Source organism: Dipodomys merriami, unplaced genomic scaffold, assembly GCF_024711535.1.
Source record: "Dipodomys merriami isolate MVZ:Mamm:240054 unplaced genomic scaffold, mDipMer1.0.p SCAF_84, whole genome shotgun sequence".
In the NCBI taxonomy this organism is placed as follows: Eukaryota; Metazoa; Chordata; class Mammalia; order Rodentia; family Heteromyidae; genus Dipodomys; species Dipodomys merriami.
Window position 1 is genome coordinate 1,645,225 of NW_027206446.1, and position 16,957 is coordinate 1,662,181.

Here is a 16,957-nt window from a genome sequence, read left to right on the forward strand (position 1 = left end):
CAGGGACTTTCCTGCCCGGGCTGGCCTTGAACTGCGCTCCTCAGATCTCAGCCTCCTGAGTAGCTGGGATGCCAGGCGGGAGCCACCGGCGCACGGCTCCATGCATTTGAATTTCGAGCACCAAGGTATCTGGCTGGTCATGAAGTACGGCGAGGGGAGACCAGGTTGTTCTGATGGCTGTCTCTTTAAGGAAACGCTTTATCTGTATTGACTTGACCTTGGCAGGCTCTGTAAACACACATTCCCAGAGAAGCACACAGCGGATCACGTGGCCGAGGACACAAGGACAGAGGGACAGAGCAGACAGCATTCCCGATCTACAGCCTTGAGATTCGCTCTGCCAGCGCTCCACGCGCCACACGAGAGACGGCTCACGTTGCCCAGCACAGACCGCTAAGACTGATTGAGGTCGGCGCCGGTGGCTCATGCCTGTCATCCCAGCGACTCAGGAGGCTGAGATCTGAGGATCCTGGTTCAAAGCCAGCCTGGGCAGGAAAGTCCGTGAGACTCTGATCTCCAAGGAACCACCAGAAAACCGGAAGTGGAGCTGTGGTAGAGTGCCAGCCTTGTGGGAAAAAGCTAAGCAACCCTTTGGGGTCCTGAGTTCAAGTCTCAGTACAGGCATGCACACACACACACACACACACACACACACACACACACACACACACGTGACAATAATGTACTTATTCCGGAAAAGAACACGGTGGTTGAAAGCAGGAATTTAGAAGCCGTGAGGAAGGCCCAAGTTCTAGCCTCAGGGTACTTTTTGCCTCAGTTTCCCCATCTGCAAATGGGAATATACATCTTTGGAGCAATGGTATTTTTTTTCTTTCCTTCTTTTTTTTCTCCTTGCCAGTTCTGGGTCTTGAACTCAGGGCCTGGGCGCTGTCCCTGAGCTTCTTTTGCTCAAGGCTGGCGCTCTACCACTTGAACCACAGCACCACTTCTGGCTTTTTGGTGGTCCCTTGGAGATGTCACAGACTTTTCCTGCCCGGGCTGGCTTTGAACCTCCATCCTCCAATCTCAGCCTCCTGAGTAGCTGGGATGACAGGCGGGAGCCACTGGGCCCGGCTCCCAGAGCACACATGCGTGGACATTGTGCAAATCTCCGACACCGCCGGTGAACACACCCCAGCCATAAGTCACACACCCGAAGGGCTGATTTTATTTGTTCACGAGCTCCTAATACAAGCACGGACCCACGCGCGTACGTGGGCTTTGTGAGCGTGGCCCAGGCAGAGAGCAGGAGGCAGAGTGGATTCGGGGACAGGGGGGCGAGGCTAAAAATGGAGGCTGAGGATCTCAGCACACCGGAGTCTGTGAGTGTCTAGGGCGGCTCGTGGCGGGTCACAGGTCTTTGAGATCTTTCTGGATGGCCCACAGCGTGTCTGCACTGTTCTTCAGCTGCGCCACCTCCTCATCCTTCAGCTTCTGGTTAATCACGCTGGTCAGGCCCCGGGCGTTGAGGATACACGGGAGACTCAGGAAGACTTCGTTCTCGATGCCGTACATACCCTGCAAAACCACAAGGAAATCCATGAGGAAGGTTGATCGGGCTGGGCGCTGGTGTGCACGCCTGTCATCTCAGCTGAGATCTGAGGATCAGGGTTCAAAGCCAGCCTGGGGCAGGAAAGTCTGTGAGTCTCTGATCTCCCATGAACCACCACAAAGCTGGAGGTGGTGCTGTGGTTCAAGGGGTAGAGCGCCAGCCTTGAGTGAAAGAGCTCGGGGACAGCGCCCCAGGCCCTGAGTTCAAGTCCCACGACCACCACCAATAACCAAAAAGAATGACTCGTGTGTTTGAAGAGAAAGGTCCATCTAGCCTCTGCACTCCGTGTTGAGAGAGAGATTTGAAACCCACCAAACCTCTGCTCAAAGTACCTGTAAGAAACTAGTAAGTGCTCCGTTGGACTTCATTGAAAATGTTTTGATTGGATATTGATTTCTGCTTGCATACACTTAATCTGTCTATATTGTCGGTCCTGGGACTTGAACTCAGGGCCTGGGCGCTGTCCCTGAGCTTTTGCATTCAAGGCTGGTGCTCTACCACTTGAACCACAGCTCCACTTCTGGTTTTCTGGTGGTCCCTTGGAGATCAGAGTCTCAGGGACTTTTTCCTACCGGGGCTGGCTTTGAACCGCGATCCTCAGATCTCAGCCTCCTTCAATACAATTTCTTGGTTGTATGTTTGCTCTAGAACATTTGAATCGAACTACATTTACGACGTTTTAAGGATGACATACCAACCTAATCTGAATCGATCAGACGGTTACACTTTTTTCTATTGTGATGCAAATGATTGTATGGTGTAAAAAGACAAGAAATGAGACTCAGAGGAAGAATTTTCAAAGCATATCAGATGCATGCCCCTGTTCCATATTTTCCAGACATGTTGTAATAGTTACCATGAATAAAAGTCTGCAACTAAAGTGCATTCCATAAGTGAAAACTATAGATTCTAAATTCTGTTCATTTATAGCTATGTACACCAAAGGCTGCCAGTTTAATACTTTTGAAAAGCAGGTGCATTTTCTTAAATGGCTGGCTTTTAATTCAAGCTCACAGACCTTGGTCTGGATTCTGGCTTGATGAAAACCTTTTAAGCTCAGACTTTTATGACCACAAGCTTCAATGAACGCTTAGGCTCTCTGGATTGAAAATACCTTAGTATACACCTAAAAGCCAGGTCAATCCATGATCATGAGACCCCCAGAAAAGCCCCCAAACATTATTTGATGGCTTTGCTCCTACCCGGTGCATGTACTTCGTAGCTTTCTGTTAACAAAGTCACCAAACCAAATGAGACCAAGCCCCGCCCCTCAGTGCCAGGTCAGGGGATCTGTTCATACAGCCTGAGATCTAGGTGTAGAAGACGGTGTCACAGCGCATGCTCGGGCCTCACCTTTACCATGGTGGACACCGGGTGGATCCTGGAGAGGTTTTTCAGCATGGATTCGATGAGGTCGGCCACGCTCAGGCCGATGGCCCAGTTGGTGTAGCCTTTCAGTTTGATCACTTCATAGGCGCTAGAGAAAATGGGCAAAACAGCACAAATCCCAGCTCTGAAACCACACTTCCTGAGTCGGACCCCCCCCCTTTCTATCTCTGTTACCCTAATTTTTTTTTCTTTTAGAATAGTCTGAGTGCCGGTCTTGGGACTTGAACTCAGGGCCTGGGCGCTGTCCCTGAGCTTCTTTGGCTCAAGGCTGGTGCTCTACCACTTGAGCCACAGCGCCACTTCCAGTTTTCTAGTGGTTCATTGGAGATAAAGGGTTTCATGGACTTTCCTGCCTGGGGCTGGCTTTGAACCCTGATCCTCTGATCTCAGCCTCCTGAGTAGCTGGGATGACAGGTGGGAGCCACCGGCGCCCGGCTTTAACTTAAATCTTAGGTGAAAAAATTATTTCCTCTTTCCTGCTTCTGTCTTCTCCTTAAAATGGAGACCCAGGGCTGGGAAGGCGGCTCAGTGGTAGAGCGCTTGCCTTGCACGCATGAGGCCCTGGGTTCGAGTCCTCAGCACCCCATAAGCAGAAAAAGCCAGAAGTGGCGCTGTTGGTTCAAGTGGTAGAGCGCCAGCCTGGAGCTGAAGAGCTGAGGGACAGCGCCCAGGCCCTGAGTTCAGGCCCCACGACTGACAAAAAATAAGAATAAATAAATATAATAAAGTAAAATCAAGACCTAGTTCCTAAATGTCTTAAGCGCCAGATATTGAACATGGGAGTAGAATGAATGAAATGGTAGCCATGATCTAAGCCAGCAACACACGACCTAGTATCTCGACCTAATATCTCGCTCTATAAGCATTTGTGAAGTCACCATGGGGAAAAAGTACCTTTTTCCAACCAAGGTGATTTATTCATAATTGTATTTCCAAATAGGTAAAGGAAGCCAGGAGACACAATTCATCCGGGCACCAGTGGCTCACACCTGTCATCCCAGAGACTCAGGAGGCTGAGATCTGAGGATCGAGGTTCAAAGCCAGCCTGGGCAGGAAAGTCCATGAGACTCTGATCTCCCATGAACCACCAGAAAACCAGAAGTGGCGCTGTGGTTCACGTGGTAGAGCGCCAGCCTGGAGTGAAAGAGCTCAGGGACAGCGCCCAGGTCCTGGGTTCAAGCTCCAGTTGGCCTGAGCAGGCAGCTAGACGCAAACACAAGAGGAAGAGGAGATTAATGAGAGCAAACCAAACTCCTTCCGCTCACCTCTCCACCACCATCTTGTGCACTTCCTTCCAGTTCTCGCTGTCGTTGTCCGAGCCCATTTCCGGGTTCAGTTCCTGGAGCGACACGCCTGCCACGTTCACCCCGCTCCACACCGCCACTGCAGGCAGAGAAAGGACCAGCATTCTAGATGCTCCCACCTCTCCCTTCGCTTGCTTACTCGGTTGGCGCTCTACCACCCGCGCCAGGCCTCCAGTCTGGCATTTTGCTGCATGATTGGAGATGAACGTCTCTTCCATTTGTCCTCCCGGGCTGGCTTTGAACCTCCACCCTTTGCAGGTTCAGCTGCTCCAATGACAGGTGAAGTCAGAATAGGGGTTTTAACCAGGCCCTGGTGGCTCACGCCTGTCATCCCAGCCACTCAGGAGGCTGAGATCTGAGGATGGCAGTTCAAGGCCGGCCCAGCAGGAAAATCCATGAGACTTATCTCCAATGGTCACCAGAAAACCAGAAGTGGAGCTGTGGCTCAAGTGGTAGAGCGCCAGCCTTGAGGGAAAGAGCTCAGAGTCTGTGAAGTTTTTTGGTTTTGTTTTGGCCCTGGGATTGGAACACAGGGCCCGGGCGCTGTCCCTGAGCTTTTATGCTCCAGGCTGGTGCTCCACCACTTGAGCCACAGATCCACATCCAGCTTTTTGCTGGTTCACTACAGATAAAAGAGTCTCATGGGCTTTCCTGCATGGGCTGCCTTTGAACCGTGATCCTCAGATCTCAGCCTCCGGAGTGGCTGGGATGACAGGCGGGAGCTACCGGTACCGGGCTGAAAATTTAAATTTTAATTCGAAACCATTTGTGACTGTACTATAATCATCCAGTCATCATCATCATCACCATCATCATCATCATCATCACCATCATCATCATCATCATCATCATCATCACCATCATCATCACCATCATCACCATCATCATCACCATCATCATCATCATCACCATCATCATCATCATCATCACCATCATCATCATCATCATCATCATCATCATCATCACCATCATCATCATCATCATCATCATCACCATCATCATCATCATCACCATCACCATCATCATCACCATCATCATCATCATCATCATCATCACCATCACCATCATCATCATCATCACCATCATCACCATCATCATCATCACCATCATCACCATCATCATCACCATAATCATCATCATCATCACCATCATCACCATCATCATCACCATCATCATCATCATCACCATCATCATCATCACCACCATCATCATCATCACCATCACCATCATCATCATCATCATCATCATTTGTGGTGGTGGTTGGGATTGGGGGGGGGAGTTCTCACCACTGGAGTCCCCGTGCTCCCCGAGGATCCAGCCGTGGCAGCTGCTGGGGTGGATACCAAGCTTCTCAGCCATGAGGTAACGGAATCGAGCTGAGTCCAGATTACAGCCGCTGCCGATGACGCGGTGCTTGGGCAGCCCGCTGAGCTTCCAGGTCACGTAGGTGAGAATGTCCACTACATGTGGTCAGGAGGAGAAGAAGAAAAAGACAACACAGGTGCAGTCAGGCGTGGGGGCTCCCGCCGGCCATCCCAGCGACTCGGGAGGCTGAGATCGGAGGATCGTGGTTGGAGGCCAGCCCAGGGCAGGAAAGTCCGTGAGACTCTGATCTCCCATGAACCACCAGAAAACTGGAAGTGGAGCTGTGGCTCACATGGTAGAGCGCCAGCCTTGAGTGAAAGAGCTCAGGGACAGCGCCCAGGCCCCGAGTTCAAGTCCCACCACCAGAAGGGAGAAAACCAAAAGTCACAGTCCTCCGTGGAGCATGACTGAGATATTTTAAGACTATGTTGGACCAGATAATTCCTCTTCCTTAACAACTGCATTCCTGGACAGCTAGACTTCAAAGCTAAATCTAGAAAGTGACAGAATCTGTCAGCGGACACCTGCCGGAGACACAAGCCTCCTTCTTCCCTGTTGACCCTGTGTGTGTTTATTTACGTACAACATCACAACCTACGTTTACAGCAAGAATAGTACTGAGAGTCTGCCAGGTCTTTGCTGGAGTCCCAAGCTTCTTTTTCTTAAATTGGTCCGAGACCAGGATTCGAACTCATGATCGGATGGTTTCCCTCATTTGCCTGGTACTCTGCCGCCTGAGCCACAACCCCAAGGCCTTCAACCCGACTCTCCACATTCAGTGCGTTCTAAAACCTCCTCGGGCTCTTCACAATCCCTTCCAAGTGAAACGTCAGACATGAGTATTTTAAGTAGCTCCCGCCTGTCATCCCAGCTGCTCAGGAGGCTGAGATCTAGAGGATCGCGGTTCAAAGCCAGCCTGGGGCAGGAAAGCCCGTGAGACTCTGATCTCCAAGGAACCACCAGAAAACCAGAAGTGGCGCCGTGGCTCAGGTGGTAGAGCGCCAGCCTTGAGCGAAAGAGCTCAGCGCCCAGGCCCTGAGTTCAAGATCCAGGATCAGCACACAAAATACAATCTATTATCTATTGCTGTCTGCCCCAAGGCTTGAACTCAGGACCTGAGCACTGAGGTTTTTGTTTTGTTTTCTCAAGTCTGGTGCTCTACCCCCTGAGCCACAGCTCCGCTTCCAGCCTTTTTTGTTGTGGTGGTTCATCAGAGATCAGAGTCTCATGGACCTTCCTGCCCGGGCTGGCTTTGAACCGCGATCCTCTAGATCTCAGCCTCCCGAGTAGCTGGGATGCCAGGCGGGAGCTACAGATGCTGATGGTGATCTCTGCAGGTCCAGACTCCCTCAGAGGTCCGGGCGGGACTCGAACCGGGGTCCGCGGAGGGCTGGAGGGGTGTACCTGGGTTCGAGACCACGATGATGGTACATTCTGGGCTGTACTTGACGATCTGAGGGATGATGAATTTGAAGACGTTGACGTTTCTCTGCACCAGATTCAGACGGCTCTCCCCCTCCTGCTGCCGAACACCCGCTGTCACCACCACGATCTTCGAGTTGGCCGTCACGGAATAATCTGGAAAAAGAAAGGAAATTGAAAAACAAAACAGCATCTTAAACACCCATTTTCGTCAGCCTACGCCACGGAGGACCAGCCCTAGAAAATCCTAGAAACTCCTAGAAACTTCTAGAAACTTCTAGAACAAAGTTCTCCACACGTTTTTCCCAGGTCGGTGCTCTTAGAGCCATTGTTTTCCCCCCCTCATCCCGTAGAGATCCTGAGGTGATCCAAACCATCAATCTCCCTCCAGAGTCGAATCACTCCCAAGTCTGGGGCTGGTGGCTCACGCCTGTCAGCCATCCAGAGGCTGAGATGTGAGGATCGACCTTTGAAGTCACCCAGGCAGACCAACCCAGAGACGCCTGCGTGCCCAATGAACCAGCAAATACAAAAGCCAGAAGTGGACCTCATTTCCAATGACCCAGCAAAATGCCGAACTGGAGGCGTGGTTCGAGCGGTAGAGGGCCATCCCCCCAACCAGGAGCAACATGCTGGGCAAAAGCCAGAGCTGGGCATTGAACTCCTAGTAAAGGCACGTGCACACGCACAAAGTTAAGTTCCTGCTAGTAGAGCCCTGGCCTCAAAAATCATGCGCTTGATCCTCAAAGACAACACAAGAGATGGAAGTTTCATCGTGCTATCGGATGCGTGCTCATAAAGTCCATGAAATCGCTTTTATGGTTTTGGACAGTCCTGGGACTTGAACTCAGGGCCTGGGCGCTGTCCCTGAGCTCTTTCACTCCAGGCTGGTGCTCTACCCCTTGAGCCACAGCACCACTTCTGGTTTTCTGCTGGTTCCTTGGAGATCAGAGTCTCACGGACTTTCCCGCCCGGGCTGGCCTTGAACCGCGATCCTCAGATCTCGGCCTCCTGAGTGGCTGGATGGCAGGCGGGCTCATTATAGTCTTTCCAGCCGGCCTGGGGCATTGCCATGGATGTACCTTTGTCAGCCACGATTTTGGACGTCTGGAGAAACAGACTGCCGTGCTGTAGATCCATCATCTCTCCTTTGAGCTTGTCTTCAAGGACGTCCACCAGGGCCAGCTCGTCGGCCAGGGACTGAAGAGGGAAGCGGGCGTTAGTACCAGGGCCTTCACCACAACCCAGAGAGACTCGGTGTGTTGGTTTTGTGTGTGTGTGTCAGTCCTGGGATTTGAACTCAGGGCCCGGGCTCTGTCCCTGAGCTCTGTCACTCCACCATGTGAGCCACGCAGCGCCCCTTCCCCGGGTCTGGCTTTGCACCGTGATCCTCCGATCTCAGCCTCCCCGAGTAGCTGGGATGACAGGCGTGAGCTACTGGTGTGGGACTTGTGCTTGAGATGCTAACAGCTGGTTTAGTTCTTTTCCAGGCCCTGACAAGGTCACGCAGAAAGCCTCCTTTGGTTTCTCTTTTCCCAAGTCCTAAATTTAGCCTCGAGAACTTAACAATAACCCTGGCATTGTGTGCTGGGTAGCTGGAATACCAATCTTCATTTAGTAACAGGACACCGTGTCGCTGCAGTGCAAAGCCCAACTGTCCCCGACCCCATTCGGTGCTAAAGCAGAAGAGGCTGGTACAGGGCGTGAGCTTCCGTCCCCTGGGTTCAGTGGGCGGACGGTTGGCAGAGACAGAAAAAGAAAAGCACACACTGGATGAACAAGGGGAAGCGGGGGAGAGACCCAATATTGAATGAGTAACCACAACCGCACAGGCTGTATTTAGTTCTGGCATCCTCAAATAGAGAGCGTGGGCGACATACACTTGCATCTGGGTTTTATAGCTCCACAGACCGTGCAGTTAGTGGACCCCTGTTTCCCTGAAGGAGATTCAGTATATGGACAGTTGTTTCCAGCTGCATCGTTTTAGGGCAAAAGCGGGTGCTCCCACCTGTCATCCCGGCTGCTCAGGAGGCTGAGATCTAGAGGATCGAGGTTCAAAGCCAGCCCTGGGCAGGAAAAGTCCGTGAGGCTCTGATCTCCCAGGAACCACCAGAAAACCAGACGTGGCGCCGTGGCTCACGTGGTAGAGCGCCAGCCTGGAGTGAAAGAGCTCAGGGACGGCGCCCAGGCCCTGAGTTCAAATCCCAGGACTGGCTCAAAAGAAGGAATTGATTTGCTTGCCTAGGAAATTATTCAAGCGGCCTCCACCCGGGGGACAGAGGCCCCTGTGCTGGTGAGTGGACAGGGCCCGTGTCCCTGGCTCGGGCCTGCACGTCCGTCTCCCAGCAAAGCAAGACAAAAGCCCACTCAGCGGGGAAACCGAGGCAAGAACATTGCTTTTCTGTTCTCACCAAAGCCCTTGGAACGGGCAAGCTCCCGGAACTATCGGGGTGTTTTCAAGGCCGCCCAGGAGCGAACTGTCTCCATTGTTCTTTGTTTTCTGTGTTTCTGTCTGTCTTTTGTGGGTCAGTCCTGGGACTTGAACTCAGGGCCTGGGCGCTGCCGTCCCTGAGCTCTGGTGCTTGCGTGGTGCTGCTCGAGGCTGGTGCTCTGCCACTTGGGCCACGGCTCTGGCTTTGGAGACACTAAGAGTGTGTGGGGTCTGTCTGTCCGGCGGCGGGCTTTGAAGGCTGATCCTCCCGTCTCAGCCTCCGTGGGGCTGCGGGTGGGCGGGAAGCTGGGTGTTAAGCAGGGGGGGCCTGTTACACGCCATGGAGAGCGGCGTGCGGGTCACACAGCCTGGTCTGTGCTACAAAGAGACCGAGGACAACTCAGCAGGGACAGAGAGAGAGAGAGAGAGCGGGAAAGAGCGCGAAGACGTCCAACGCACTCTCAAATGGCTCACATATACAGAGAGGAAGAAAGCCAGCCAGACACAGACAGACAGACAGACAGACACAGACAGACAGGCAGACAGACACAGACAGACACAGGCAGACAGGCAGACAGACACAGACAGACACAGGCAGACAGACACAGACAGACACAGACAGACACAGGCAGACAGGCAGGCAGACAGAGACAGACAGACACAGGCAGACAGGCAGACAGACACAGACAGACACAGGCAGACAGGCAGGCAGACAGATAGAGACAGACAGACACAGGCAGACAGACAGACAGACAGATAGAGACAGACAGACACAGGCAGACAGGCAGACAGACAGACACAGACAGACACAGGCAGACAGAGACAGACAGACACAGGCAGACAGACAGAAGAAAATAAGGCAGGAGGGAAAGAAGGAAGGAAGGAAGGAAGGAAGGAAGGAAAGGAAGGAGGGAAGGAAGGCAGGAAGGAAGGAAGGAAAGAAGAAGGAAGGAAGGAAGGAGGGAAGGAGGAAAGGAAGGAAGGAAGGAAAGAGGGAAGGGGGGAGGAAGGAGGGAAGGAGGGAGGGAGGGAAGGAAGGAAGGGAGGGAAGGAAGGAAGGAAGGAAGGAAGGAAGGAAAAGAAGCAGAAAGCAACCAAAAAAGTAGAAGCAGCTAAGAACCAATTAGAAGCGCCTTCTCGGGTGGGCGAATGAGTTACACACGGTTGGTTTTCCGCCATTCTTGCCATCATAAAGTGATCTCAGATTCTGTAAGCTTCAAATGACACCAAACTAAAACCAGCGCGCCGGGCGCCGTGACTCCCGCCTGTCATCCCAGCCACGCAGGAGGCTGAGATCTAGAGGATCGAGGTTCAAAGCCAGCCCGGGGCAGGAAAGTCCGTGAGACTCTGATCTCCAAGGAACCACCAGAAAACCAGAAGTGGCGCTGTGGCTCAGTGGGTAGAGCGCCAGCCTGGAGCGAAAGAGCTCAGGGACAGCGCCCAGGCCCTGAGTTCAAGTCCCAGGACCGGCCCAAAAGAGCAGGGTGAATGAAACAGCACATACCTTTCCCAGGATGCTGATGGCGCAGGCCATGCCGACCTGTCCGACCCCTACCACGGTGATCTTGTTGTTGGGCACTGGCGGCTCCTCGTCGGCCACCGGGGCGATGAGTTTCTCTTTCAGGGTCGCCATATTCCTCTGGAAGACAGAACACGGAGCCTGACACCCAAACCCACCGGGGCCCATGGGGAGCACTGTCACCCGCAGGCACGGTGGCTGCCACTTGGAAGGAAAAGAACTCGGGATGAGTCAGGGGGCCTGTCATCTGGAGTTACGCGGGAGGCCGAGACCCGAGGATCGTGGTTGGAGGCCGGCTTCGAGGAGGCCGAGACGTTGCTGGCAAAAATCCCCAAAGTGGAAATTGAGGCACGAGCCGTCGAGCACCAGCCTTGAGCAAGAAAGAATTATAAACTAGAATTAAATAGAATTTAACTGCAATAAAGACTCTGGAAGAGTGCACACACTCATCTTTAAAGTTGTTGAACAACTCCGGTTCTGCGTAGATTTCCCGCCCTAGGGCAGACAGGACCAAGGGGATCTCTGGCTTTAAATCTCACCTAAAACCTACCAGCGAGCTGAGCTGATCAATGGTCTGGTGGTACCAACATGGCTGCTACTGCTGTTGTTGGAAGCAAATGACTGAACCTCTCTGGTCCAGCAGAGAGGTAGTGTTTGTTTTCCCTCCGTGTGAATGGGGGGGGGGTCACCTTCAGTGAAATCAGCCTCTGGGTCTGTGTGTGTCTGTCCTTCTGTCTGTCTGGAGCTTGAACTCAGGCCTCACGCCCTGGGTGAGCTTTTTCTTTTTGAATCAGTACTGAGATTTGAACTCAGGACCTGGATGCTGTCCCTGAGCTGCTTTTGCTCAAAATTTAAGGGGGAAGGGAAAAACACAAGGAGACATCTCCCCATTCCTAGAGGTGACCTTCACGCGTGCACCCCGAATCTGGGTCAGCTTAGGGCTGAACAAAAGCGTGATTTCCCCTCCCACGGGCTTAAGACAGTTTACGTCCAGAGAAAGACCTAGAAAGTGGCTCTAAATACAGATGCGAGTGTTCTCACCCAACTTTGGCTTCAGTCAGTGAACTACTGTTTTTAGAGGTCGCCAGCCCTGTGGAGATGCTTCTAGATTTTTCTGGAAAGAAAAATACAATTTTTTTTCCCCTTCGTGGTCATTTTTTCCCCCAATTTCTTTTACTCTTTCCCGAATAGGAAATATACATAAGGAGAAGAAAGGGTTTGTGTTAGACATGGAGGGCCGGTGGCTCACGTTCATCATCCTAACCTCTCAGGAGGCTGAGAGGTGAGGATCCCGGTTCAAGGCCAGCCCGGGGAAGAAAAAGTCCGTGAGATTCTTTATCTCCGGTGAACCAGCAAAAAAAAAAAAATGTTTCAAGTAGAGCTGTGGCTGAAGGGGTAGAGCACCAGCCTTGAGTGGCAAAAAGCTAAGGGACAGAGGAAATCCTGGCGGCAAACAACAACAAAGCCAATACATACAAATAAAAACAGAAAGGAGAAACAAAGGAAAAAAAATCCACCCGGCCTGGGGCTAGAAATCAGCAGCCAGGACGCCCCGGGTGGTAAATTCCAGAACAAATGACCTCCAGGCCGAATCTCTGGGCACAACAGAGAACCTTTTCTACCCCCCGGTGGGTTTGGGCTGTTTGTTAATTGCCACTGAAATTCCGGTACTAAGTGAGAGCCCTCCCTAGCCCCTTCCCCCCCCCCGCACCACCACCACACAGGCCTAGCAGAGATCCCCCGGGGAGAGACCGCAGGCCTAGCCCTCCCGGGGCAAGCTAGCTCTCCAGGGGGACCGGTCAGGTCCTTTCTTCTCCGAGCAAAGTAAACAATCCAGTTCGCCTCACGGGAGCTCACGGCTGAACTGGTTAAACCTGCTAACAATAACAACAACCACAACGATAATAATAATGCAGCCGTCAGGGTCAGGAGGAAGGGGTGGGGGGGTGTTTCAAGGTCATCCTGTCTCCTTCAGGGCTACCTGGAGTTCCCCCCCCATCTTCTTCCAGCTCCCCACCCCCCCAGGCTGCACCCCTCAATAAAACGCATCGAGCACCCCGATTTTAGCACCAAGTGCAACAAGTTACTGTCTGGAAAGGGGGTGGAGGGGTAGGTCTGTCTCGGTGGGGCCTGGTCAGATGCTCCCAAGGACAGAAGTCCTGAGAGTCCTGCAGCAGCTTTTACACACGCACACACACACACGCACACACACGCACACACACGCATGCACACACAAACCCCAGGGTTTGAGCCTCACCAGAAAACCCTCAGGACCAGGGATGCGGAGAAGAAAGCCAAATCTGCAGAGGGTTTTGCCTTCTCCTCCTCCTCCTCTTCCTCCTCCTCTTCTCTCTCCTGCGCACGCTCGGCCCGCGGCCAGCCAGGCCCCACCCCTCCCGGGCCCTGCGCCGGCTCCATTGTGATTGGAAAGCCCAGAGCCAGCTGGACACCCCTCCCTGCACCCGCGCTCAATCCCGGCCAAGGACCCGGCCCAGGAGTGTGCCCCCCGCACCTTGAAGGTCACCTTGGGGCTCTCCTGACCCACGTGGTGTGTGCAAGCATCTGATGGCTTTGCCCTTGTGCGTCTCCTTGGGTGGTGTGGTGGAAGGGCACTCGCGTGTGCACACACACACACACACACACACACACACACACACACACACACACACACACACACACACACACACACACACACACACACACACACACCAGTTCCGATCCTTGCTATTTTTGCAGAATCAGGGGGCGTTGAGCAACCAGAACCCCACACACCAACCAAGGCAGAGTGCAGTGGTGATTGCCTCCATCCCCCTACACTGAGCTCCTGCAGGGCTGAGGCTGGAAATGAGGGGAAACTGAGGCAGCAATAGCGTGCATGGGGGGGAGGAAATAGCCCAGCCCCCCCCCCCAGCTCTGCTGGGTTTAACCCTTGCATTCCTGCACACACACTGCAGGGGAAGGAAAGATGGGAGCGAAGCCAGATTTCTCCTCCTGGGCCCACGTCATCGGGGCGCCCCTGAACCCCCGGATGGCAGAGAGGGAAAAAGAAAAGGCGGCGTGGATCCTGGCAGGGCCAGGAGCTGGAAGATTTCTCCAGCCGCAAAGCCCTGGCGTGACAAAGAATCTGCGTTTGTCAAGGACAGGCGGCAGAAGGCAATCTGTATCTCAGGAAGAAACACGTGGTTTCACAGTAGACAGCATGGCCGGCCCCCGTGGCTCCCGCCTGTCATCCCGGCTGCTCAGGAGGCTGAGATCCTGAGGATCGAGGTTGGAGGCCAGCCCTGGCAGGAAAGTCCGTGAGAGTCTCATCATCAATGAACCCAGAAATGGTGCTGTGGCTCAAGGGGTAGAGCACCAGCCTGGTGTGAAAGAGCTCAGGGACAGCGCCCAGGCCCTGAGTTCAAGACTGGGGCTGGGCAGGTGGCTCAGTGGTAGAGCGCTTGCCTTGCATGCCTGAGGCCCTGGGTTCGATTCCTCAGCACCACAGAAGCAAAAAGAAAAAAGCCGGAAGTGGCGCTGTGGCTCAAGTGGTAGAGCGCTAGCCTTGAGCTGAAGAGCTGAGGGACAGCGCCCAGGCCCAGAGTTCAGACCCCACGACCAGACCCCCCCACCAAAAAAAAAGACCCAGGACAGACAAGAGAAAAAAAAAGGAGAGAAAAGCCAACCAGGGCCAGCTAGGCTTACTGCCTAGTTGTTCACTTAAGCTTATATTTACTTTATAACTCCTTCCTTCCTTCCTTCCTTCCTTCTTCCCTCCCTCCCTTCCTCCTCCCTCCCTCCCTCCGTGCTGTTCTGGGGTTGAACCCAGGCCCCACACATGCCCTGTGCACACTCTAGCACTGTTTCCAACCGCTGGTTGGCGTCCCTTGTTTGGAATTGACTGGGCTCTGAGACTACAGAAGGTTGCTGAGGGCGTTGGCCGGCAGGCTGGGGGGGTGGTGGGTGGCGTGTGTGACTGGCCGTGGCTCATCACTGAACGCACCTGAACACAGGGTTCTACAGACCCACCAGGGCCACGCTGGCGTCTCCGGAGCCAGCCACAGGGAGAAGGTTCTGGAAGCCATCTTTCTGCCAGCGCCTTGCCTTTCTGTTGTTGCTGCTGCTTAAAAAGAAAAAGCAACGAGCAAACGCTTTCCTTAGCTAAATTTAAGTATTCCAAGGCCTAGTTTTGTTTATGTAGCTTATTTTTCACAGTGCTAAGCAAGCACTCTGCCATGGTGTGTGTGTGTGTGTCTGTGTGTGTGTGTGTGTGTGTGTGTGTGGTGGGACTCGAACTCAGGGCCTGGGCGCTGTCCCTCAGCTCTTTCACTCAAGGCTGGTGCTCTACCACTCGAGCCACAGCGCCATTTCTGGTTTGCTGGGGGTTCATTGGAGATCAGAGTCTCACGGACTTTCCTGCCCAGGCTAGCTTTGAACCACGATCCTCAGATCTCAGCCTCCTGAGTGGCTGGGATGGCAGGCGGGAGCCACGGTGCCCAGCTTGAATGCATGTATTAAAATGTTACGACACGGGAGTCCATGTCTAGATGCTTTTACAGAGGGCCCCTGGGCATTACTGAAGGCAGTGGCTTCTAGCCTGGGTCCGCAGTGGAGATGGGGTGGCTTTTCCTTGACTATCTTGGGGTGGCTTTTAAATTGTGCCCACAGCTGTTGTACCTATTGAAGCATCAGTGAAAAGTATAACAACGATTAAAAACAGAAATAAAAAGCAGATGAAAATTCACTTCTTCAGAAGGATCTAGAGGGGCTGGGAAGGTGGCTCAGTGGTAGAGCGCCTGCCTTGCATGCACGAGGCCCTGGGTTCGATTCCTCAGCACCCCATAAGCAGAAAAAGCCGGAAGTGGCGCTGTGGCTCAAGTGGTAGAGCGCCAGCCTTGAGCTGAAGAGCTGAGGGACAGCACCCAGGCCCTGAGTTCAAGTCCCACGACCGACAAACAATTAAAAAAGAAGGGGCCTTGAACAAATCGCGCTAAGAGAGCTCAGCCAGGCTCCCAGAGACGAAGGGCGCAGAGGCTAGATGGACAATCCATGGGGACAGGACAGGGGGGCAGGGGGCTGGACGTCACACACAGCCAGACCCGAGGGGGACGCTGGGAGGGAGCAGCTCCAAGGGCCAGGCCTGTGATCAGAGGAAAGAACAGCGATCCCACGGACTCGGGAAATGGACACAGGAGGTGCTTTGAGTTTATTTTCTTCTGTGCTAAAAAGGAAAAGAAAATTCACCTTTCCCACTCCCTGGAGAGCTGGGCCAGCAGGCGCTGGGCTTTCGGTGGTTTGCTTGGTTGTTTTTTTCCCCTCTGATGGTATAGGATGTGGAAAGCCAGAGAAGACATGATTTATTCATGGACCCTGGCTTGTGTGAAGCCAGCCTGTCCGAGAGCTGGGGTAGCATTTCACGTGCTCCTGAACCCCAGTTCAGGGGTTTTCTAACCTTGCTGCGTCCTAAACTGAACTATGGAGCCGGGCACAGGCCCTCCCGCCTGCCATCCCAGCCACTCAGGAGGCTGAGATCTGAGGATCGCGGTTCAAAGCCAGCCCGGGCAGAAAAGTCTGTGAGACTCTGATCTCCCATGAACCACCAGAAAAACAGAAGTGGAGCTGTGGCTCACGTGGTAGAGCGCCAGCCTGGAATGAAAGAGCTCAGGGACAGCGCCCAGGCCCTGAGTTCAAGTCCCAGGACTGACCAAAACACAACAAAAAGGAAAGCTGGAATTGCACGCACGTTGTAGCTGAAGTTGAGAGGCTCAGGTTTGGGGACGGGGCGGGGAGGGAAAGGATCCCCAAGTTTGCAATAATATGTAACTTGGAGCTGGGGGTTCTGGTGACACTCACACACACACTGCCACCTGCTGGACATTCTATGGAAGTGCACATGGCGTGAAATAGACAAACTCCTTCCTTCCTTCCTTCCTTCCTTCCTTCCTTCCTTCCTTCCTTCCTTCCTTCCTTCCCTCCTTCCTTCCTTCCTTCCCTTT

At 53.3% G+C, this 16,957-nt stretch overlaps 1 protein-coding gene across 2 annotated transcripts; it reads right to left on the reverse strand.

Annotated features, from left to right (window-relative positions):
* Positions 1-1,145: 1,145 nt before the first annotated feature.
* Positions 1,146-13,346, reverse strand: Ldhb (lactate dehydrogenase B). Of its 2 annotated transcripts, XM_070011808.1 has the most exons (9): positions 13,240-13,332; positions 12,024-12,096; positions 10,968-11,102; positions 8,115-8,232; positions 7,015-7,188; positions 5,532-5,705; positions 4,207-4,324; positions 2,906-3,029; positions 1,146-1,518 (listed from the first exon to the last, which is right to left on the reverse strand). In XM_070011808.1, exons 3-9 carry the CDS (start codon positions 11,094-11,096, stop codon positions 1,351-1,353), a joined length of 1,005 nt encoding a protein of 334 aa, XP_069867909.1. In that variant the 5' UTR covers positions 11,097-11,102; positions 12,024-12,096; positions 13,240-13,332; the 3' UTR covers positions 1,146-1,350. The 2 variants fall into 2 exon arrangements, with proteins under 2 accessions (XP_069867909.1, XP_069867908.1); XM_070011807.1 differs by lacking the exon at positions 12,024-12,096 and having other exon boundaries at positions 13,240-13,346.
* Positions 13,347-16,957: the final 3,611 nt, after the last annotated feature.

Excerpts from the sequence above, each read along its gene's own strand:
- Ldhb (XM_070011807.1), bottom strand. The coding sequence starts at position 11,096 with ATGGCGACCCTGAAAGAGAAACTCATCGCCCCGGTGGCCGACGAGGAG. Across the intron at positions 7,189-8,114 it reads CAAAATCGTGGCTGACAAAG|ATTATTCCGTGACGGCCAAC; the intron begins GTACATCCATGG and ends TTCTTTTTCCAG. Across the intron at positions 5,706-7,014 it reads CATCGTGGTCTCGAACCCAG|TGGACATTCTCACCTACGTG; the intron begins GTACACCCCTCC and ends GACCACATGTAG.